At 29.7% G+C, this 20,941-nt stretch overlaps 1 protein-coding gene across 1 annotated transcript in view; it reads right to left on the bottom strand.

Moving 5' to 3' along the window:
- The window catches only part of LOC148312533 (putative oxidoreductase PXDNL), a 239,327-nt gene that overhangs the window by 26,956 nt on the left and 191,430 nt on the right, over positions 1–20,941 (bottom strand). Inside the window, exons 4-7 of the mRNA XM_088277195.1 lie at positions 16,286–16,417; positions 8,610–8,759; positions 7,433–7,501; positions 6,899–7,146 (exon numbers count right to left, since the gene is read on the bottom strand). Of these exons, the coding sequence (XP_088133321.1) occupies positions 6,899–7,146; positions 7,433–7,501; positions 8,610–8,759; positions 16,286–16,417 (599 nt within the window). The remainder of the gene's footprint in view (positions 1–6,898; positions 7,147–7,432; positions 7,502–8,609; positions 8,760–16,285; positions 16,418–20,941) is intronic.

Below are 20,941 nucleotides of genomic sequence, written 5' to 3'. Positions count from 1 at the left end.
GTTGATTTATTTTATATTACGGGTGTTTCAGATGATTTTTTTTTTAATATGAAGAAGACAAATGCATCATCTCGGTTGAGGGGTTGGACACCTATGATATATATACTTATTTATATATCATCGGTAGGGTAAATAATCTAGTTTATGATAGAATAAATAAGAATAAAGGTTCATGTTCATTAAAATGTGAGTACAAAAATATCTATCATATTATGCATACGAAGATACATAATTTATATACAAATGTATAATATGTTAATATAAAACAGGGTGAAAATATTTTACTAAGACATACTAAAGCCACATTATAAAGGGAAATGTATGGCGTTAACAGGGGAGGTTTCTTCGATAGAAAACCTATTTAAGTCTAAGTTACGATGGGTGTTGAGTTCTGTACCAAAAAAGAACCAATCTGAATATTTTTTAATACTTTATTCGTTTTAAATGTAAAACTCTAAACCGTTTTATTTCACGACAGACATTTTCTTTTCCTCACATGAGTTTTAAATAAAACTAAATTTTTCTTATACTACGTTGTTTTTTCAAGAAAGCTACGTTATATAATTAAAAAATAAATATTATGAAAATGCAACATAAAGCCTACGTCAACTGTACCTTTTTAACTCCAAAAATATCATGAAATTAATTCAACAAATGCATTTTATCACTATATGTATGTTTTGGTAATTTTCATAAATATTAATTTTTATAAAGAAAAATGTAAATCTATTTTGTTTAATACTTGTTCTGATGACTTGTGGCATATTTTATAAACATATAAAAAATAATACTTAAATATTGTTTTTATAAATGTATTAATTTTCTAACCGTTTTTGACAAGCGCCCCTCTTCTTAAAAGGATACGTCATCAAGAGTACGTATCCATTCCAGAAATAAACCAAGTGTTTGTCAAAATCGGTTGGAAAATATTATTAAAAATAAATGTGGTTAAAAACAACGTTTGAATTTGGTTTATTTTATAAAGTTTATGTAAATTTAATTTTGTTTAAAATAATCCCCCTTACTTATAAACCGATGCTTTGAAATTTTGACACAACGGTGTCTTAGAATACGAGGCTTTTTTAATTTAACTGCATAAATAAAACTATAAATGTTCGTTTGCTAAAAATCTTAATTTTTAAAAAGTTACTCATTCACCGATTGCTTTTAAATTTTAAATAAAAAAATGTCAAACCTCTCATTAATTTCATATTCCTCTTTTGGCATATATTATTAAATATTTTTTATATAAAAAGGTAAAAACCTATGGTAAATGGTATAAGGCTTCACATGTCAGTCCATGTATTAAAATTCATTATTATACATTTTTCTCAAGGGACACTTTCATATTAGCAGTGTCAAGTTTACGCTAGCTTGTACGAGATATAATATGATACATGTGAAATAAAATGCGAGTATTGTTATTTCAAATAATGTCCGATATTGTTTTAAAAACTACTTTTTCTTCTTCTTCCTGGTGTAGGCATTGAAGCCTATTAGCCTCCTGAGATGTCCATTCCCAGTTGTCAATCCATTTCTTTGACGGTCTGCCCGAGAGTCGTCTACTTTGGGGTTGGCTGTGTAGCCCTAATGGTTCCAATATCCTCACATGCGCGTACCATTGTCTTATTAGTTTACTTTCTTACCTAACGAAATATTCGATCTAGCATATTTCACTTATCCTTATTTTATCTTGTAGACTCTTGCCAGATATGCTTCGTAGAGTCATAATTTCTGACACTCTTAACACGTTTTTCGTGCGGTGCATTAAATGAAAACCTTAAAATTATGATTATCAAACTCCACGCACATAATAATTTAAAAATAATCCGCCCTTTATCGTTCGTATATCAATAATCGTCAATCAGTTTTGGTGACAACCATTTATACAAAAGATACCATATATAACAATTACTAAAAAAATCGTCAAAAGTTTCAAAGTGTAAGTAAGTTCACAACAATTATTCTTAGAAAATTAGTAAGTATAAAGATAATCATCTCAATAAATTCATTGCAAATAATTTTAAATCACTGTAATTTAAAAGATGAGAAATTGAATTTATTGGGGAAAGTTATTAAAGTATTCATTCATCATTTCAAGAACCTTAAAATGCATATGTAGACCAAATGATTAGACATAGTATCGCGTATGAACTTTTAACTTGGCTTTCGGAAAATGAAAGTTCCTGAAATATGGGTGATGTATTTCACTCGTAGTTACTGGCAGTAGGTGGCAAGAGTCAGGTCTGCCAAAGCGTTACTCGATTCCTACATTAATTCCAAGTGAAAACTTTTATAGCAGAGGTCCGAGGTCATCTATTCAACGGGACTGAGGTGATCCGAAGCGAACCCTTTACGAGTTCAGGGGTGAGAAAATTATTTTTAGGTGTAATCCAATATCGCGAGCTCGGCGGTAATTTCCTGTGACTCGGTGAGTGAGGTTCGACATTGTTAAATTCACCTTAAATATTCAGATTCCTTATTGACTGATATGATCAAAACAAATTACGCCCAAATTGTAGGGTCAAGAAATCATTTTTCATCAGAAATTACTCGAGTTCAAGGGATTTCTTTCCAACTTCAATAAACCACGTCTAATTGGAACGCAAAAATAACATATTTTCATAAAATTCATTTCATAAATTCATTAGTCACTTTGTAGTCCATCAATATGGTAATATTATTAATAATTTCAATCTATTTTAAATTTAAGTTTTATTTGATATTTACCAAGATACGATAGATTTTAAGGAATAGGGGTATTTACCACTATTTCTTAAAATCTATCGTGACACGTGTTTCGATGCATTCTGTGTCATTTTTAAACACCGTATGTGAAACTAATTCTAAATTTTAGAGTTTTTGTACTCTTGGGACGTTCAAAGAAGAAGAAGGTCTAGGTGCTGTTTCTTATTTTTATTTTTTCATTTGTTATTATTTTATATAAGCGGGAACATATATAATAGGGGGAGGTTTTAGAATCTAATTGTTATTTATGGGTTTATTACTCTCTTTATCATTCAACGTTCCGAGAACACAGCTCAAAAATTTTGACTTAGCTTCACATATAGTATTTGAAAATGACACATAATGCATCGAAACACACGTCACAATAGATTTTAAGCAAAAATGTTATTTACCAAGTAAAGTTTATATTCGAAATTCATTAAATTAGTCTTAGATAAACCGAGTACCTACGTAATGAATAAAGATAAATTTGTTCTTATTTTATTTAAAAATATTTAAATATTTTAATTTCAATTAAGTTTAATGACCCTACGCAGGCCGTTATTTAAATGAAAATCAAGATTTGGTAGAATGAGCTTGAATCTAAAAATCCGATATCGTTTTTAGTATATTTAAATTTTTCATCGATTGACCAAAAAAGATTTTAAATAAATACATTGTAATATAAAATGTAAGGGATGCAAAATTAAAAAAAAATGTAGACCTTATAACATAATTATTTCGATAATTTTAATTTAGATAAAAGCAATAATAATTCTTTCTAACTTTATTGATGAATATTTAAAAAAAAAAAGTTAAATTTGTAGAGTATTTTAGTTTGTATAATCTGGTTTCTTTAGGGTAAAAGCGCAAACAGAAAGCGTGAATTCAATCATCTTAAAAAGTAGGCCTCAATAGACGAATGTACTCTACAGACCTGTAAATCATGGAAAACTTTTCTCCCCTGCTGTTTCACCCTTGGCTACATAATATTATATTGAAAGAATGGAATTTTCTATGGTATTAGTTCCATCATCGCACCCCAGCTCAGTGTATGATTTATCACGTGGAATCTCAAAGGGTTTCCCTGATCGAGGTGAGAGGCACTGCGGAATACAAAAACAACCGCCATTAGGGGAGAAATATTTTCATTAGTGTTCCAGCATCTATATTATGGCATATTACGTCATCGACAGGGCTAAGGTACTGTCGCGAGGGAGAGAAAAACACGTTAGAATAGAAAAACATACTGACCTACCGATATATTGTACAAAAATTATAGTGCAAGTATTAACTTTCCATATTTTATTAGCTGAGAACATGATAATGAAAATTTTAATATTTTCACAGGCGTTATGTGTTTTGTGCCTTCGTATGTGATACTTATAGCCAATGGTTAAGCCTTAAAAAAAGGCGATATATTGCTTAATATTTTGATTCATTTGATGTCATAAATCATCTGTATTTTTTATCGTACCAGTAGTTAATCGATAAATCGGTTTAAACTTTATATATATATTTACCGAAAAATTCTGGTATTTTTAAAATTATAATCATGCACTATTAATAATCGAGTATTTTCGCATTAAAAAGCATTGTTATAATTTTACCAAGTTAACATAATCGCAATTACCATTTACGAATATTTTGAAATAAACATGATGTGAGTTTTACCATGAAGAATATGATGGAAATAGGAGGAAAAAATATTCTAAAAAATTATATTCTAAAACGAAATATAAATTCTACCCTCGGAAAACCGATACATATAATACATTAAAATTAAAATAGTATTAACATAAATGTATTATTAAGGGTTGTTACATTGTAGGCTTGCTAAATATAATGACTCGACGATAACCTTTCCTACTTACTACCTATTTGTAAATTTATTTCATCCCCGTTTGCCTAAAATCTGGGTGTGTTATATGGGTTTCTAATATTATAGGTGTACCTATTATTGCTGGCCAATATTTATACAAAGGATGCGCAGTCCTCGCGAAGATATTTGCCTCGGGTCAAGGAAAACAATCCGGTACAAGGATCCTGGGGCCTGATTAAACAGAATTTGTCTATATGTGTAGATATGTAACAAAACATTCAGCAGATTAGATTTATGGTAGGATAAAAACGTTCCTTACAACTGTAAGTTAGGAATATAAAAGCGCTACAATTTTCATTAGCGGGTGTTTAAATTATCACGATCGGATATATGGCATTTAGTATAATAAAGTAACAAGATATAGCGTACGAAAATTATCACGAATCTCCCATATACATTTATCGAGATCTTAATGAGGAACACATGGTGTTTCATAATCGTCGACATAACAAGCTCGGTATCCGGTGTCTACGATAATTGCATACAGAAGCCAATTAAAAGCTTCCAACAGCATTAAATAATAACTGAATAATATCGCTACGTTTCGCGTATTTTTAAAATTATTTTTTGCCACATATATATTTTAGTTTAAGTCTGAATTTAATTCTAAATACTTTGATCGGTTTACAAAAACCTAAAAATAATTTTCATATTAAAAAATAACTAATTTTGGATATTGAAAATGTAAGGAATAATTAATAATTATTTTTAAATGACTGGATTACGTAAAAATAATTTGTAAATAAAATATTTAACCAAATTGTATTGAATAAAAAAATAAAGCACTTGTATGTATAGGACCACTTTTTGATGAGAACATCGATAGTTCTCGAAACTAGTCGTGTTTACATTAATAAACGCAAAAAGTGGTCTTATACAATAGTTATATTTTTATGTTTAAATCATCACGTTATTCTACAAAATTAATGCCAAATTAATACATAATATTAAATGATTGATAAGGTTCAACATTTTTACCATCAAGTCTCACTAATATCTGAATCCTTCTGTGAACTTTTATATTAAAATCAATTTTAAAGAGTTAATGCCAAATTATATCACATTAAATTTGTAAAATAATAATAAGTATGAAAAAGATGGATTTTAGTTCTCGAAAATTGTATACAATTGAAAAAAGCTTCGAATAATAGTAATGTGCGATTCCAATATGAGATAAAAATTAAATAAAAGTGAAATTTTCGGTATAAATTTCATACCACAATATGTCAAAAATGTTTTAACTCAGTTTCTAGTTAGATCTACCATATTAACGAAAATGTTTTGTAGTGATAAAGGTTTTGTCAACCATATGTGGCCTTAGAGTATAATGTACAAAGATATGATATTATGAGAAAATCGCCCGAGGGGTTTCACATAACTAAGCAACAAGGAATTACGTGAGCTTATTTTATGGGTACTGACCAATGGGAAATAAAAATAATAAGATATTATCTCACATATTAGAGGCAGAATAATACACCGTTTTAGAGAAAATGATACGTCTGGGAAAATATGGTAATTGTATAGTTTAGATTTTAACGAATATTGTGTTAAAATATTTAATAAAACTTTATTATTAAAATTTTAATTAAAATCATAAAATCAAACTTATTTATTTTTTAATTGATTTGGCAGTCACTTTGTGGTAAAACCTATCCATTTTTAGTTAAAATTTTACCCCGTAAATTTCACTATCTTTTAAAAGCTACTGTGACACGTGTTTCGATGCATTCCGCATCATTTTCAAACAATACGGTGTTTGAAAATGATGCGGAATGCATCGAAACACGTGTCACAGTAGATTTTAAGATTTACTAAGTAAAATTTTAATTAAAAATTATTTGTTTTTATTTGAAATTTCTAGACAAAGAAGGACATTGCAAAAAATGTCGTTAGAGTCCAATTCAGTTATTCTATGAATTGTCAAACCACAGAGGCAGGTTTGCCAACGTTTATACACTTTTGTCGTTTGAATATTATCGATTAATATAATGCCAATATATGTAATATTCTAATGTACATAAATGTTTGTTATATAACGTGAAATATTGTTATACAAATCGCAAAAGGTACTAGATACTGATCCGGTAACATGGGTTAACGAACGGAATAACTGAATAGATTAATCGTTCAATTGATCCGGTCATATTGATCGGATTATTTAGGCAAACATTTAGATTCACTGATGCAGATCTTCTGAATGACTTACTCTCCTCTGGTATATGTATACCAATGCCCATGTGAGTGAGAAAATTGAGAAGGATATGTGGCATGATAAAAAACACGAACCTCTAGCGGGGGATCCGGTCTCTGGCCTTCAATCAGGGTGATGATTCTCTCCATTGTCCCCATGAAGTTCCTGGCCTTGCACATGTAGTCTCCGAACGCTGACCTGTCGGGAATCGGGACCTCCAGAACGGTCATGTGGGTGTCCTCGAAGATCCTTCCGGAACTTTTGGCGACAGGTTTTCCATTCCTATGCCAGGTGAAGTTGGCGGCTGGTTCAGCCCTCGCCTCACATGTCAAGTTCACGGTTCCTGAAGATGTGAATTTAGAAATTGTAAAATGCATCGAATCGTATTGTTTGCATGCTGTTGTAGTGATTATCCTGACGAAGAGACGGGCACGTTTCGAAACCGGTAGACAAAAATCTCGGTGAGGGGTTATGTACTAACATTACTAACATTTTTGTAAAAAAAAATGTGTCGAATAATCAAAAAAAATTTTTTTTAAACTATGCATTTTTAATAGTTCATTTATTCAACCTTAAAAGACTAATTATGCTAAGCAAAAAAAAAATAAAAAATAACGTTAATTAATTACCAGATACATAGCCATAGGCTTCTTCTGCCTTTGCATGGTGTGGAAGCTTCTTAACAGCGACAGGTTTATCTGAAAAACATAAAACTATTTAAATTCTGTTTTCATCTTTAATTATTTTTAATGTTTTAAATATACACATTATATCAGGTATGTACCCAATGCTTTCTTGAATGTGTTTTACAGATACTTTGTGCGCATTTTATAAAATTTTGTAAAATAAAAATATCAATTTTGTTTTTAATCACTTTTATTTAGTACTTTTCAAGAAAGCATCTCTCAGCAAAGCACAAATTAAAATCAACACATTTCGTGGTAACGTACATAAACCAAAACACAAAACATTTCAAACCAAATCTATCACATACCTATTTCACTCAAAAGATCTTTAATTATTATGTAATTTGGTTAAAACTTGCTAACATTATCAAAAAAGTTATAAAAATAGAAACTAAGTATAAAAGTTGTATTCATAAATGGATAATGGAATTGGATAGATCTGAAATACATCGTATCATTCGACCATGTCTTATTTGATTGCCTAAATAAATTTCTTCCATTATAATTTTACAAATAAATGTTGTAAAATGTGCTCTTAGTAAAAAACTCAGTAAGAGCACTCAAGAATGGAAGCCAAGCTAGCGGTTCACAACGGCGTGCTAGTACCGACACTAATGTATGGAAGCGAAACATGGAACTGGCAAAGAAAGGATGAAAGCAGAGTGAACGCTATTGAAATGCGCTCCCTCAGACGAATGTGTGGAAAATCATTTTATGACAGAATTAAAAACGAAGATATAAGAAAGGAACGTAAGGCTGAACGAGGAATAATTGAAAAGATTAGGAAGAGTTCTAACGAGAGAATGATAAAGAAAATATATGTGGCCAATGTGAGAGGGAAAACAGAACGAGGACGACCGAAAAAGTCTTGGCACGATCAGATTAATCAGAACCTAAAATCTGGCGGTGTCAAAAGTCTAAGTAATCGGAGGGCATGTATGACTGGATGTATGGATGTAGAGGAGGCGAGGAGTGTATGTTAGGACAGAAGAATGTGGCGTTCCATCCTCTCTGCCTACGCCTGCGGGGAAACGGCGTGATGGTAGTAGTAGTAGTAGTAGTAATTAAGAATATGATGAAATAAATAAATAAGTAAAAAACATTTGTTCACGTTTCTTACGTTGAATATTGAGTTGTATTATGAGCTCCTGTACGCTGGCGGCCGAAGCAGACAGCTGGTAGGCTCGGCAAGTGTATTCCCCCCTGTCGTCAATCGTGACGTTCTTGATGACCAGACCTTGGTCCAACTTCTTGTACTTCTCACTGGGAACTGTAAGTAAAAATATTTTTATCATCATCTAGAATAACAAATAAAATTGACATATATATACACATATCGCTCACTCCTTTCAACAACGTCATAAATAAAAAAAAACTTGATTTTTCTGGAGATCGTTTTTAAAGTTTAAGAATATTGATTGAACACTTTTTGAACTTTTTATTGTGCAACAGATCTTTTAAGGTTAAACCTGAAGGTTTTTTTCCATTTGAAAAATATTGAGTTTATTAAAAAAAATAATTAAACAATACCTTTTCTTCAAAATGCAAAAATAACACTTTCTGCCCTGTAGCGGGTAAATATTAATTAAAAAATATGTCGCTTTTTCTGGGATATAGTACATTTTCTGGGCATATTGAAAGCATGCAGGGGTAGGCAAAGATAATAAAAACACCACAACAATCTGTCTTTGTAAATAACCTTCGCCTCTTCCACATTCATGCATCTCCTCATACATTATCAATTTTTCCGACTCCTGACCAAACCACATTCAAGTATTGAATACTTGATCATGCCAAATTTTTCATAATTTTTATGATGGTACAAAATTTGTTAGTTTTTAGTTCAGTTTAATTTTAATTAAAATATATAAAATGTATCAGAAAAGATCGAATAATTCACACATTTTTATTCGTATGAGTGAATTATTCGATCCTATTCGTAAAAGTCTACCGCACATTATAAGTTCCATAAAACTGTATGATATGAAATTTAATATTTATACAGTTGAAACAAAGGTATTCATTTCACGAGAAAAAATCCCAGTGGAGATTGTTTTTCTTCACAATTTATAAGGGTAAAAAAGGTTTACTGATTCCGTTCGTGTTTTAAGGTAAGTACTACATAGATTATAATTTATGAAAGTGTGAATTGTAAAGCTGTGCTAGACAGAGGATAAGTGTAACGAAATGATCTCGAGAAGTGGGTAGCAATGGCCTAAGGCAGATAACAAAAATGAAAGAATGAATTATCAAGATTGCTGTCGGACATTTACTGGACTTTCAGATTCCGGACCCAAGGGATGGAATCCAACAGGTACCGGGGGTAGTTTGGACTATTTGATATAAGTTTCCCTTTTATGGGTCTGTAAATTGGCTGCTATCCAGGTTTAGGTTCTTCTTTATCAATACCATTAGGTTTTATTTCCGATATGGGTGGAATTAGTGATGCTTTATTCATCGCCCCCCCAAGAGATGACTTATTCTAAAAAATACAACTTTTTGTGTTTCATTAGGTACGTAGCGTCCCTAAAAAGATGCTCAATTTTTTTCTGTCAATAAATATAACAATATCAGGTATGGTCAGGTAAAGTAAGGCGCCGTGGCGTAGTTGAATAGTTGCTCGACTGCGAAATGTTACGGGTTCGATTCCCACTAATTACATAATAAATTTGTGGAAGATTTATTTTCAATTTATCTGCGTAATTCCATTGTATTTTTCACATTTATTTTCCCTATTCTCATTTTCGTACCTGCAAACAAGTCATAATAAAAGCTTTGCGGGGTTTTCCTTAAAAAACACTCTCGGCTTAGTTGAAACCAGCAATTAAGGAAAAAAAACAATGGGATTGGTGTTATTAAGAAAAATTTTCACCATGATGATTTTGCATGCATTCAAGTTCAGTCAATCTGAAAAAAACACGCACAGTAGGGGTTTGAAACGAATATCCACGATACTTGTTTTAGCTCTCTAAGACTTTTGCCTCTTACGAAAAACACTGGCTAAAAACAGATTTTGATCGATTGAGTAGGTATTCAGGATTTTAAACGATTATTTGGCGCACTGAAGAAACTCACTTTCAGGATGAAGTAGAAATTTGGAACAAAGATAGAAGAAGTATTTTAAGCATCAAAGAGATAATGTACATGCGTCAGTAAATGAAATAAAACGCAAATTACATCAATTTGGTTCCAGATACTTCTCGATCCGCCCACTTTAATGGTTAAAAAATGAAACAATTGATTATATTGAAATTGGTATAGAAAGTGACGCAATGAATTGTTATTATACGTACAGCATACAGTTAATTATTTAATTATCAAATATTACAATAGACGCATACATGTTTTCATTTGAAAAATGCAAATGAAATAATAATAAAGCAATTGACGAGTTACTGAAAAATTGAATGAGATTATTTTTGCACATTTAATCAAATCATGCATAGATAATTTAAAACATTTCATTATGTAACTTGAAAATGGTTCCAACTTTATATGAATCTTTGAAGTTGGAACCTTTTTAAAGCAACCTTATGAGTCGTTGACAGTATAATAATTTTAAAGTTGAATACTAATCATATTAATTACAGATAGATTATTAACATTAAATGTAATTAATTGCTATATTTCAAAGATAATTTTAAATTTTAAAGTTAATTTATTGTATCACCCCAGCAGTGATAAAGAATTTGAGAGATAGTTGTTAATTTGTGCTTGTTTAGGAATAGACAGATATATTGAACAATTATTTTTCACGATTATTTTTTTCTACTGTTAAATGCTTAATCTCTGGAATTGGTTTTTATATTTTTACGGGGTACCTTGAAAGTTTCATTTATGGAAAATGCAACAAATATTTTAAGTCCCTATACCCAAATTAACCAGCTGCCTGACACATATAAAATAGAACCCAGTCATGCATTCAAAATAAATGAACTGAAAAAATATTTTATGGAAAGATGTTTGTATACGTGATTAGTTATATTTTCTCATTTTATTTTCTCTAAAAATGTTTTTTCCCTTATATTTTTTATATGTTTAGAGATAATTTCTTTAATTGTTTTATATTTTATATTGTATCCAGTGTTTTTTTTATTTGTTACTTTCATATTTGTCTTTTTAACCTTAATCCCATGTTCCATAATAAGTTATGGAAATTAATCATTGGGAACATTTTTATGTGACTTATGTATGTAAAATCTGATTATTTTTTGACATCTCATCACAGATGAAGAAGAACATGGAAGTCTGGGCATTTACGAGGCTGACGACCGTCAAAGGCTGGTTTAAGTGATCACCTTACAGACATGTAACATTCACCAATTTTTACCATCATTGACAACCACAATACTCAAATTCTTGGAAGCTCTAAATATTTATGAATCGATTCAGAAACATTGTTTTTGAATCATTGTTGTTGTAAATAAAATCTGTGTTCCATTTAATACCTCATGGATATTAAAAGATCTGTAACGCAGAACAGATCATCCTTCTATTGTATAATCAGAACTCGAATAAACATTGCGTTGTTCTGATAAGATGCCTCATGCACCACTTGCTTGCAGATAGAAGACGAATCTTATATTTGTTTAAAATACGAGTAAATTTTGAGATTCCTTGCAAAGTCGATGGTTAAAAGTTTGGTCGTGGCTATATTTCAGGAAAAGTTTTTTTCGGAAATTTATTCCACACACGTTGAGATCCGAATAACATTACCTTCACAAAGCCAATCCAGGGAGAGAACATATAATTATATCACTGTGCCTTTGAGCACGGCGTGCAGAGCGCGGCGTGGGCTCGTGATGACAAAGCTAAAATTCCTAAAATAATCGAATGATATTTCCCTACATTAAAAAGTTTTATTTTCTATGCGAACAAATCAAACAATTGAACTTATTCTTTAAATTGAAAGGTAGAACTAAGCTTAACTTTTATGTTCATTAGATCTAGTAATTTGTAGGCTACTGCGATGGATTGATGTTGTTTATTAAATACGTATAAAAGTTCTAAATTCAGTTTTACGTTTACGTCACCGTTATCTCATATCAAATATTATTATGATATTTTAAGTTTTACTTGATAAAAGCAATTAAATTTTTTAAAATCGATTGTGAGGCGTGTTTCGATTCATTCCGCATATAATTTAAACACCGCGATTATTTTGATGCTTAAAATTACACAAAGTATAAGATTTAGTAAATAAGAATACGTTAAGCGCCTTTGAGATCAGTATTTTGTAAAAACGATGTAATACAAAGTAATAAAATATTATTATTATTACTGCATTATTAGACGAGATTTTAGTTTATTAATTGATTCGGCAATCACTCCGTGGAATTATCTATTTTTAATTAAAATTTTACTTCCTTCCTATTGTCTATGTTCCCACTGATAAAAAAATAAACAACTTCTACCCCTTCTTCATCCTTCAACTTTCCAATGACACAACAAACGTTTAAACTTAGATTCATATACGGTGTTTGAAAATGATGCAAAATGCATCGACACGTGTTATAATACATTTTAAGAAATAATGGTATTTATTAAGTAAAATTTAAATTAAAAATGGAAGAGATTTTATTTGTTATGAGATGTGATTTTCGTGGAATCTGTGTTTCCCATTTTTTTGTGAGTTTTTTTCCATTATCAACGGCTATAGCCAATTCATTTATTATATATTACATGTATTTATACTTTATGAAAGAATAATGTTTTCTCTTTTTAAGTATATTATTGGTGGAAAAGTACACATCTTAACAAGGATGAATATATAATAAAAGAAATTATGCATTAGCCTGATTTTTTAAAATTATTATTGCTTTAAAGTTAGGAAGTGACATATTAAAGATATCGATATGGTCCGCGAAATGATTGCCAAGGGTTCGCATTATGCATAATTTGATTTATATTTTAAATGTCAAGTGCAATACACAATACTCCAAAAAATATCTTATTTTCATATAATTTATATTTTAAGCACGAAATTCGTGATTTTAAATTTTATAATTTCATTTTATAAGCAAATTTTAATTATCTCATTTTCACTTGTTTGAATTAAATATAATGTCTTAACACCATCTCAATTAATACAAAAATAAAGCTTCATAAATGTTTCTTCAATGTAATATCCACGATGACATTGGTGCACTTAAATCACTTAAATGATACTCTGATATGCTTTACAACGGAAAGTTTGTTGAGAAGAGCGTATTTTTTAAAATTCGTTTTAAAAAATATCACCATTTTAAATCTAACATTTAAAACAAAATAAAAGACAGAAGCAGTATCATGTATAAATTACATAAACCGATAGTATTGAATTTAATGTTCATTTGAAAAAGTAATAAATGAGCGAGAGTGATAAATGATTAAAAAACAGAATTACAAAATAAGCATTTTCATTTTCCTTGCTGGGCTCAAGGGTGCAGATCGAAAGTCATTCATCAATAATAAGCTTTTCCGAAAGATTTGCTCAAATTCCGGTTCTTTATGGCTTTCCGCGTCAACTCTGGGTAGCCTACTTTACATAAAATAAAATAAATCTCGCAATGAAGGCATCAGTTCGTAATAAATTATGTGTTTTATTACGATTCGACTGAAAAAAAGCGCTGAAAATGGTGATATAAATGGTAAATAAATTAGGTAACAACTCCAAAATGAGCATTACTTACATTAGTTGTTTGTGCGTACTCAAACGAGATTCATTAAGTGATAGGTTTACTGCGAGTGCCATTATCAGTATTTATCTATTCTTTCACCCAAATATCGAAGTAGTGAAACCAGTAGTTGAAGTGAGATCCCCCATGCAATATTTTTCTTCTATTTTCCTAGTAAATTACCAATTATTCTTCTCCATTTCTGACTCTAATAGTATTAGAGACAGAAAATCAACTTGGATATATAATGGTAAATAAAGAAGTGAAGATATTTAAATTGACTGCCATATTTATGAATCGAGTAATTCTGTTTTTTTTTATGTCTAAGAAAAATTAAGTGAAAAATCAAAATCTATTTTTCTGAATTCGATATTGAATAAGAAACATTGTACACAATAAATGATAAATAAATGACAGATTTTACGCATTTGAAATATTTCAAACATGGATATTTAAAAAATTGCAAATTAATGTTTAAAAATAATAAAAAATAAAAAATGAAAAGTTATTATTACTAGAACAATAAGATCGTTATACATTTTAGAATCCAAAAAGATGATTACAATTGAAGCAATATCCAGACTTAGGACAATCTACGTTTTTATAGATCGTTTCGGAAATGTGCGATAGTATAAAGCTTAGGTAGTAATATAACACTCTCAAGGGTTGTTTTTGTCGATTCTTTGTTTGTTGTCTTAATTGGTTTGATGCGAGACTGATAATGGAACGGGGTGTTGTTAGTTAATGGACTTGTTACAAATCTACCAGTTTGATCATGACCAAGACTATAGGCAAAGAAATTATAATATCCATTCGTTTTTGATCAAATATATTTGAAGAACTTTAAAGATACGTTTGTGTTCATAACATTTTAAAAAAAAAAATTGTAAAGCAAGTTTTATTTGAATATATATAAAATAGGCAATATGAAATGACAATTAATTTTTCAATTTCCATGTTTATATAATATAAAATAATTGAAAATGAATTTGATTATATTGTAACGAATTCGGCTACTACGAAACCCCACTACGCACGAAGGTTCTTTTTTTAACGAAAAATCCAGACCAATTTGAGAATCATTTTATTTTTTGTATAGGCCTTTCTTACGTCTCTTTCAAAAGTTTTTTTTTTTTGCAATTAACTAAAATGAAAGTGAAGTTGCTTACGTATGTACATTAACGTATACATTTCACAATGTATACTGAAATGAAATTTCATATATATATATATATATATATATATATATATATATATATATATATATATATATATATATATATATATATATATATATATATATATATATATATAGTGCACGATAAATAAAAAGCCATACAATATAAGCTGTACATATTAAACACAGTATTTACGTTTTTAATACAGAATTATAAGTTATACGGTAGAGAGGCGATTTAATGTGATCATATATCTAACGCCTTGGCACATTTCATATATATATATATATATATATATATATATAATATATATATATATATATATATATATATATATATATATATATATATAATATATATATATATATATATATATATATATATATATATATATATATATATATATATATATATATATATATATATATATATATATATATATATATATATATATATACATATATATATATATATATATATATATATGTATATATATATATATACATATATATATACATATATATATATATTATATATATATATATATATATATATATGTATATATATATATATATATATATATATATATATATATATATATATATATATATATATATATAGATATATATATATATATATATATATATATATATATATATATATATATATATATATATATATATATATATATATATATATATATATATATATATATATATATATATGTATAATGTGATCATATATCTAACGCCTTGGCACCGTTTCACTATCGCCTCGATTCGAGACCTTTAAATTTTAAAGGCGAGATGTTTATGATACGTTTCTGGTAAACGCGGGTTGGTTCAAGGAACCGGACCGAGTTGAGGCGGTGGTGATACGGCGCCGAGGCGTTAGATCTATGACAACCTTTTTTAAGTGGGGTAGATACTTTTAATGTAGCCATTTAAACTTGGAATACTTACCGGTGATAAGAGATCCGTTGAAATACCAGGATACACTTGGGGCCGGGTCACCTTTTGCGAGACATTTTACTGTAGAGTCGCCATCTTCACGGGCCATCTGGGAAGGCGGAGTATCTACGAAGGCAATTGGTTCTGAAACAATATTAATTTAATTAATTTAATGACTTTGTCCGCCTCCATAGTGTAATGGTCAGTGCGCTCGGCTACCGTTCTGGAGGTCCCGGGTTCGATTCCCAGAGGTGGGTCTAATAAGTATAATCATTTATCACTCTAATATTTATTCAATATTAACCTGGACTGGTACCTGAAGCGGAAGGCTGATCACCTTTCCTTCGTGTGTTAACGATCAAGATAACACTGTATTTATATGATGCAGTGCACTATGGACCATTGGGGTGCGGATAAGGGTTCAAAAAAAAATTAATGCACATAATTTAACATTTTTCATTTCGCAACAAAGACGAAAAAGAGTGTGCAAGTATAGGTATTTGAAGGGCTTACGACCTGTCATAGACTGGATAAGTGATCACTTTACTTTATTATAAATATTTAGAATGTAAAAGATATTACATTACGTTTATTACATTCGTTATCCTCATCACTGAGGTGTTGTGTTCAACTGTGTTTATTTCCTTTGACGCTGTTTTTTTTTTAATTTGTTTAAAACACATATCGTGGATGGAAAACCTTTTTGACTTTTCATGACATTTCAAAGATTGATTGATAATTTGCATTTTGCAGTGTATATTCCAATTCGAGATAGGTCCATTTCACTCCAGGCTACAAAATTTTTGTCTTGTCAATATTTTCAGTATGCAAGACAGAATTGAGTATATATTTTTTAAAACTATGCAATATCAAAATTAAAAAGTAAACAATTTCAGCAAAAAGTCTGAATTTCAGTTGAGTGTAAACAAGTATAATAGATTTTATAATTTACATTTGAACTTTGTGATTTTCCATTTTATAATAAAAATATAACTTATAATTTTTCGACATCTTATTAAAGATGAAGAAGAACATGCAAGTCTGAGAACATGCAAGTCTGGGCATACAGAATTTCCAAGAATTTGAGTAGTGTGGTTGTCAATAAAGGGTAGAATTGGTGAATGTTACCCGTGTGTAAAGTGATCACTTAAACAAGCTTATGACGGTCGTCAGCCCCGTAAATGCCCAGACTTCCATATTCTTCTTCATCTTTGATGAGATGTCAAAAATAATATAAAAATAACTCCTGTAATTGGAGATAATCCAGATTTTGTGAACAAGTATTTGGACACACTCAACATGTTGTAAAATATATCTGTTTTTTAAAAATCACTATAGAAAAAGCTAAAGTGATATTAAAACAAAGTTATTTTTAAATTGTAAGTATAATAGAGTCTTATTTTATTGAGTATAAATCTTTTTGAACATTCAACTAATTCAAATGAATAAATAAGTGCCAAATAATAAATAAAGTAATCTTTTATACATTTTCTATTTTGACACGGCGCAATCTTCAAAACACTATTCAAATACCTTGTAAGTACACTTTTTAGACAATTTAATTTAAATATCAGATAGTGTAAGCCATCTATTACAGATAAGATCCCCCATTTGTATTTTCGTGAACGGAAAACGCATAAAACGGTCCTTTGCGAATTTTAGACTATAGCGTGTCTCACTTCAAAAGGTTTACAAGATGATTTTTATAAGAAAAAATCATGTAAGCATTATGCCTCAGCAGTATATGAAAATATTCGTTAAGTGACTAGATGTCTGGATAAAAGTCGGGTAAAATTTCCTCAGAAAGATTAAAAACCAGATTCTTTTTATTGAATAGCGATTAATTTATAGTATTACATAATCCATTATCTGTATTATTTTTTTTCAAAACATATACGTACATAAAGTAACATATATAATATTCCCGATGAGTAGGTAATTTGCATTTCTCATGTTAGTATTAAGATTCACAAAGTACCTACAGAAAATAACAAAATTTTAAAACGAAGTTAATAAAATACGCTAAAAAACAAAAGCAAAGAGTGGAATAAAGTAAAAAATATCGTAAGCCAATATTAAAAAAAAAACTAGTAAGAACAATGGTATGTAAAAATAAACAAGACTCAAAAGCAAATAAGATATCGCTCACTCCTTTCAACAACGTCATATATCAAAAATCGTCAATTTTCAGTTTTGCATGTTTTCGAAATGCCCATAAAATGTACTATATCCCAACAAATGCGGCATATTTTAAACTTAATATTTACCCGCTACAGGGCAAAAAGTGTTGTTTTTGCATTTTGAAGAAGAAGAAAAATAAAGTAAAGATGTGTTTTTAAAGCTTGTAACTTAAAAAAATAGAAGATTTAATGTGCCTTTGCCTTCAATTTAAAAATAAAAATTATGAACGTAAAACATTTCCCCAAATGTAACAAAATGTTCATTTATTAGACAAGTTGAAATTACAGCAATATGTTATTTAATAAAGTTTTTGTTTTTCAGCACATTAATACGTTAGCACTCCCCCGAACAAACTCAGGACAGGTGGATGAAAAATTCTACAAATAAATTACGGTTAGGCAAAAATAAACACATTTTTTATGAAGCACGCGTATTTCATTCTGCCAAAGAGCGATATATCACACGGCCAGGTATATGCCAACATGAGATTTATAAAGAGAAGTTAATTTTTCAAACACCTTGTAGCCGTTGTACAGAGGGCTTCTAAAATATTTTTCCCTTTTCCATATTCCTTGTTTTCAGCGCATTCTACGTATTCCCCGCTGAAAACTTACGGATAACAGATATCGACACCTCCCTCACACAAACGGGAGAAGTTATTAATATTTGTATTACAACTTGCCACTCTTCTCTTATTTATTTATGTTTTCATAACTATTCAATAAAATAATACAAAATCTCGCTAGAAAATATATCAATCTACCAAATATCCAAAAAATTGCTAGGACTGTAAAAATGAAAAGAGTAAAGATAAGTTCATCTGAATTCGTACCGTTCAAGGTTCAATATACGATAAATTGCAACATAATTTTCTTTAAACCCAGGTAACATATTACGTAATTGAAAAAAATTGTTTTTGTTCGATATAAGTATATGGTTTTGAAAAGAAAATAGTTAATGAAAGGAAAGGAGTCGAAAAAAGAATTATAATTTTTTTTTTCAATATGCATATATTCTAAAAAAAATAATACCGAAATACATTCTATTTTTTTTTAATAAATGAGAAAAAAAACCTTTTTACAAATTTTTATTTTTGTTCACTTATTTCTTGAAAACCGTCTCCGCCCCCGTAGTGTAATGGTCAGCACGTTCGGCTACCGTTCTGGAGGTCCCGGATTCGATTCTCAAGGGGGGTAAAATAAATATAAGTGATTTTTTCACTGTCATATTTATTCAATATTACCCTGGACTGGTACCTGAAGCGGAGGGCTGATCACCTTTCTTTCACGTGTAAACGATCAAGATAACACTGCGTTTATATGACGCAGTGCCCTATGCACCATTGGGGTGCGGATAAGGGTTTTATTATTATTTCTTGAAATTATAATAGTTTGCTCCATTTCACAATACTGTTGAATATCGTTTATTTATATTTTGAATGATGTAAAAAAATAAAATGTACAAAATTTGTCCACAAACATCATCTCAATCTGTTTAGGTATACTATACATCATTTCGCAGTCACATTTCGAACGTGGCGTTTATGGGAATGGAGTGAAAGGGAGATGGCTCTTGAAGACAGTAATCTTTTAGTTGAAAAGCAATTTACTAGAGTATCTTCCTTATTGTTTTCAAGCATTCCACCCGAAATGAAGGAAAAGCGCTTAAATATAATATTTCCCACGGCACTTAACTTAATTTTCAAGCCTTTTCAGTAAATGATATTTGTGTCATTAAAAATTAACGGAGCAAATAAATCAAAGAAACCTGTCTTTGGTAATGAAGAAATAAATAAATCAAAATGGAGCTTTTGACTGCACTCCGAAACTCAACTAACGAGACCATTAGAATCACAGCAGGATGGATGCAGTCCCCGATATATATCCAGTGGAGGAGATCATTAAGATTCCCTTAATTAAAATCTTCTATTATTTTTATTATTTAAATATTCTAATTTAATTTTATAGGTTTATATTTTAAAAACTATTTTAATATTATTATTATTATTACATAATATAAAAAAGTGTATTAACCATAAGAACTTAAGCGACTTCCACATTTTGTTTCAAGATTTGGAATAAAAATAAATAAACAAATGGTCAAAACCTTATCATTCACTATAAAACTTGAACATGAACATGATATTTTACCTATTATGTAAAATAAAATCGTGAAAAAATAAATAAAATAAATAAGTGGTCAGGTTAGGAGTCGTAACAATCGGCGGGTATGTATGAGGAGATGCATGAACGTGGAAGAGGCGAAAAATGTTTGCAAGGACAGAGTGGTGTGGCGCTCTATTCTCTCTTGAACCTACCCCTGCGGGGAAGCGGCGTGATGGTCAGTTAGTTTATTTTTATGTAAAATAATTCGGGAAGAATCTTACATAAATTTTATAAATGTCTCTGCTTGTTGAAAAACTTACTAAACTCGACCATAAATGGTGCCGAAGACGTAGCATATGCCAGAAAGTGTCAATTGAACCAT

The sequence above is a fragment of the Brachycentrus maculatus genome, unplaced genomic scaffold (assembly GCF_059751285.1).
Source record: "Brachycentrus maculatus isolate JH-2025_06_01 unplaced genomic scaffold, ASM5975128v1 h1tg000039l, whole genome shotgun sequence".
In the NCBI taxonomy this organism is placed as follows: Eukaryota; Metazoa; Arthropoda; class Insecta; order Trichoptera; family Brachycentridae; genus Brachycentrus; species Brachycentrus maculatus.
Note: the sequence above shows the minus strand (reverse complement) of the source record. Positions and strands in the feature narration are given on the sequence as shown.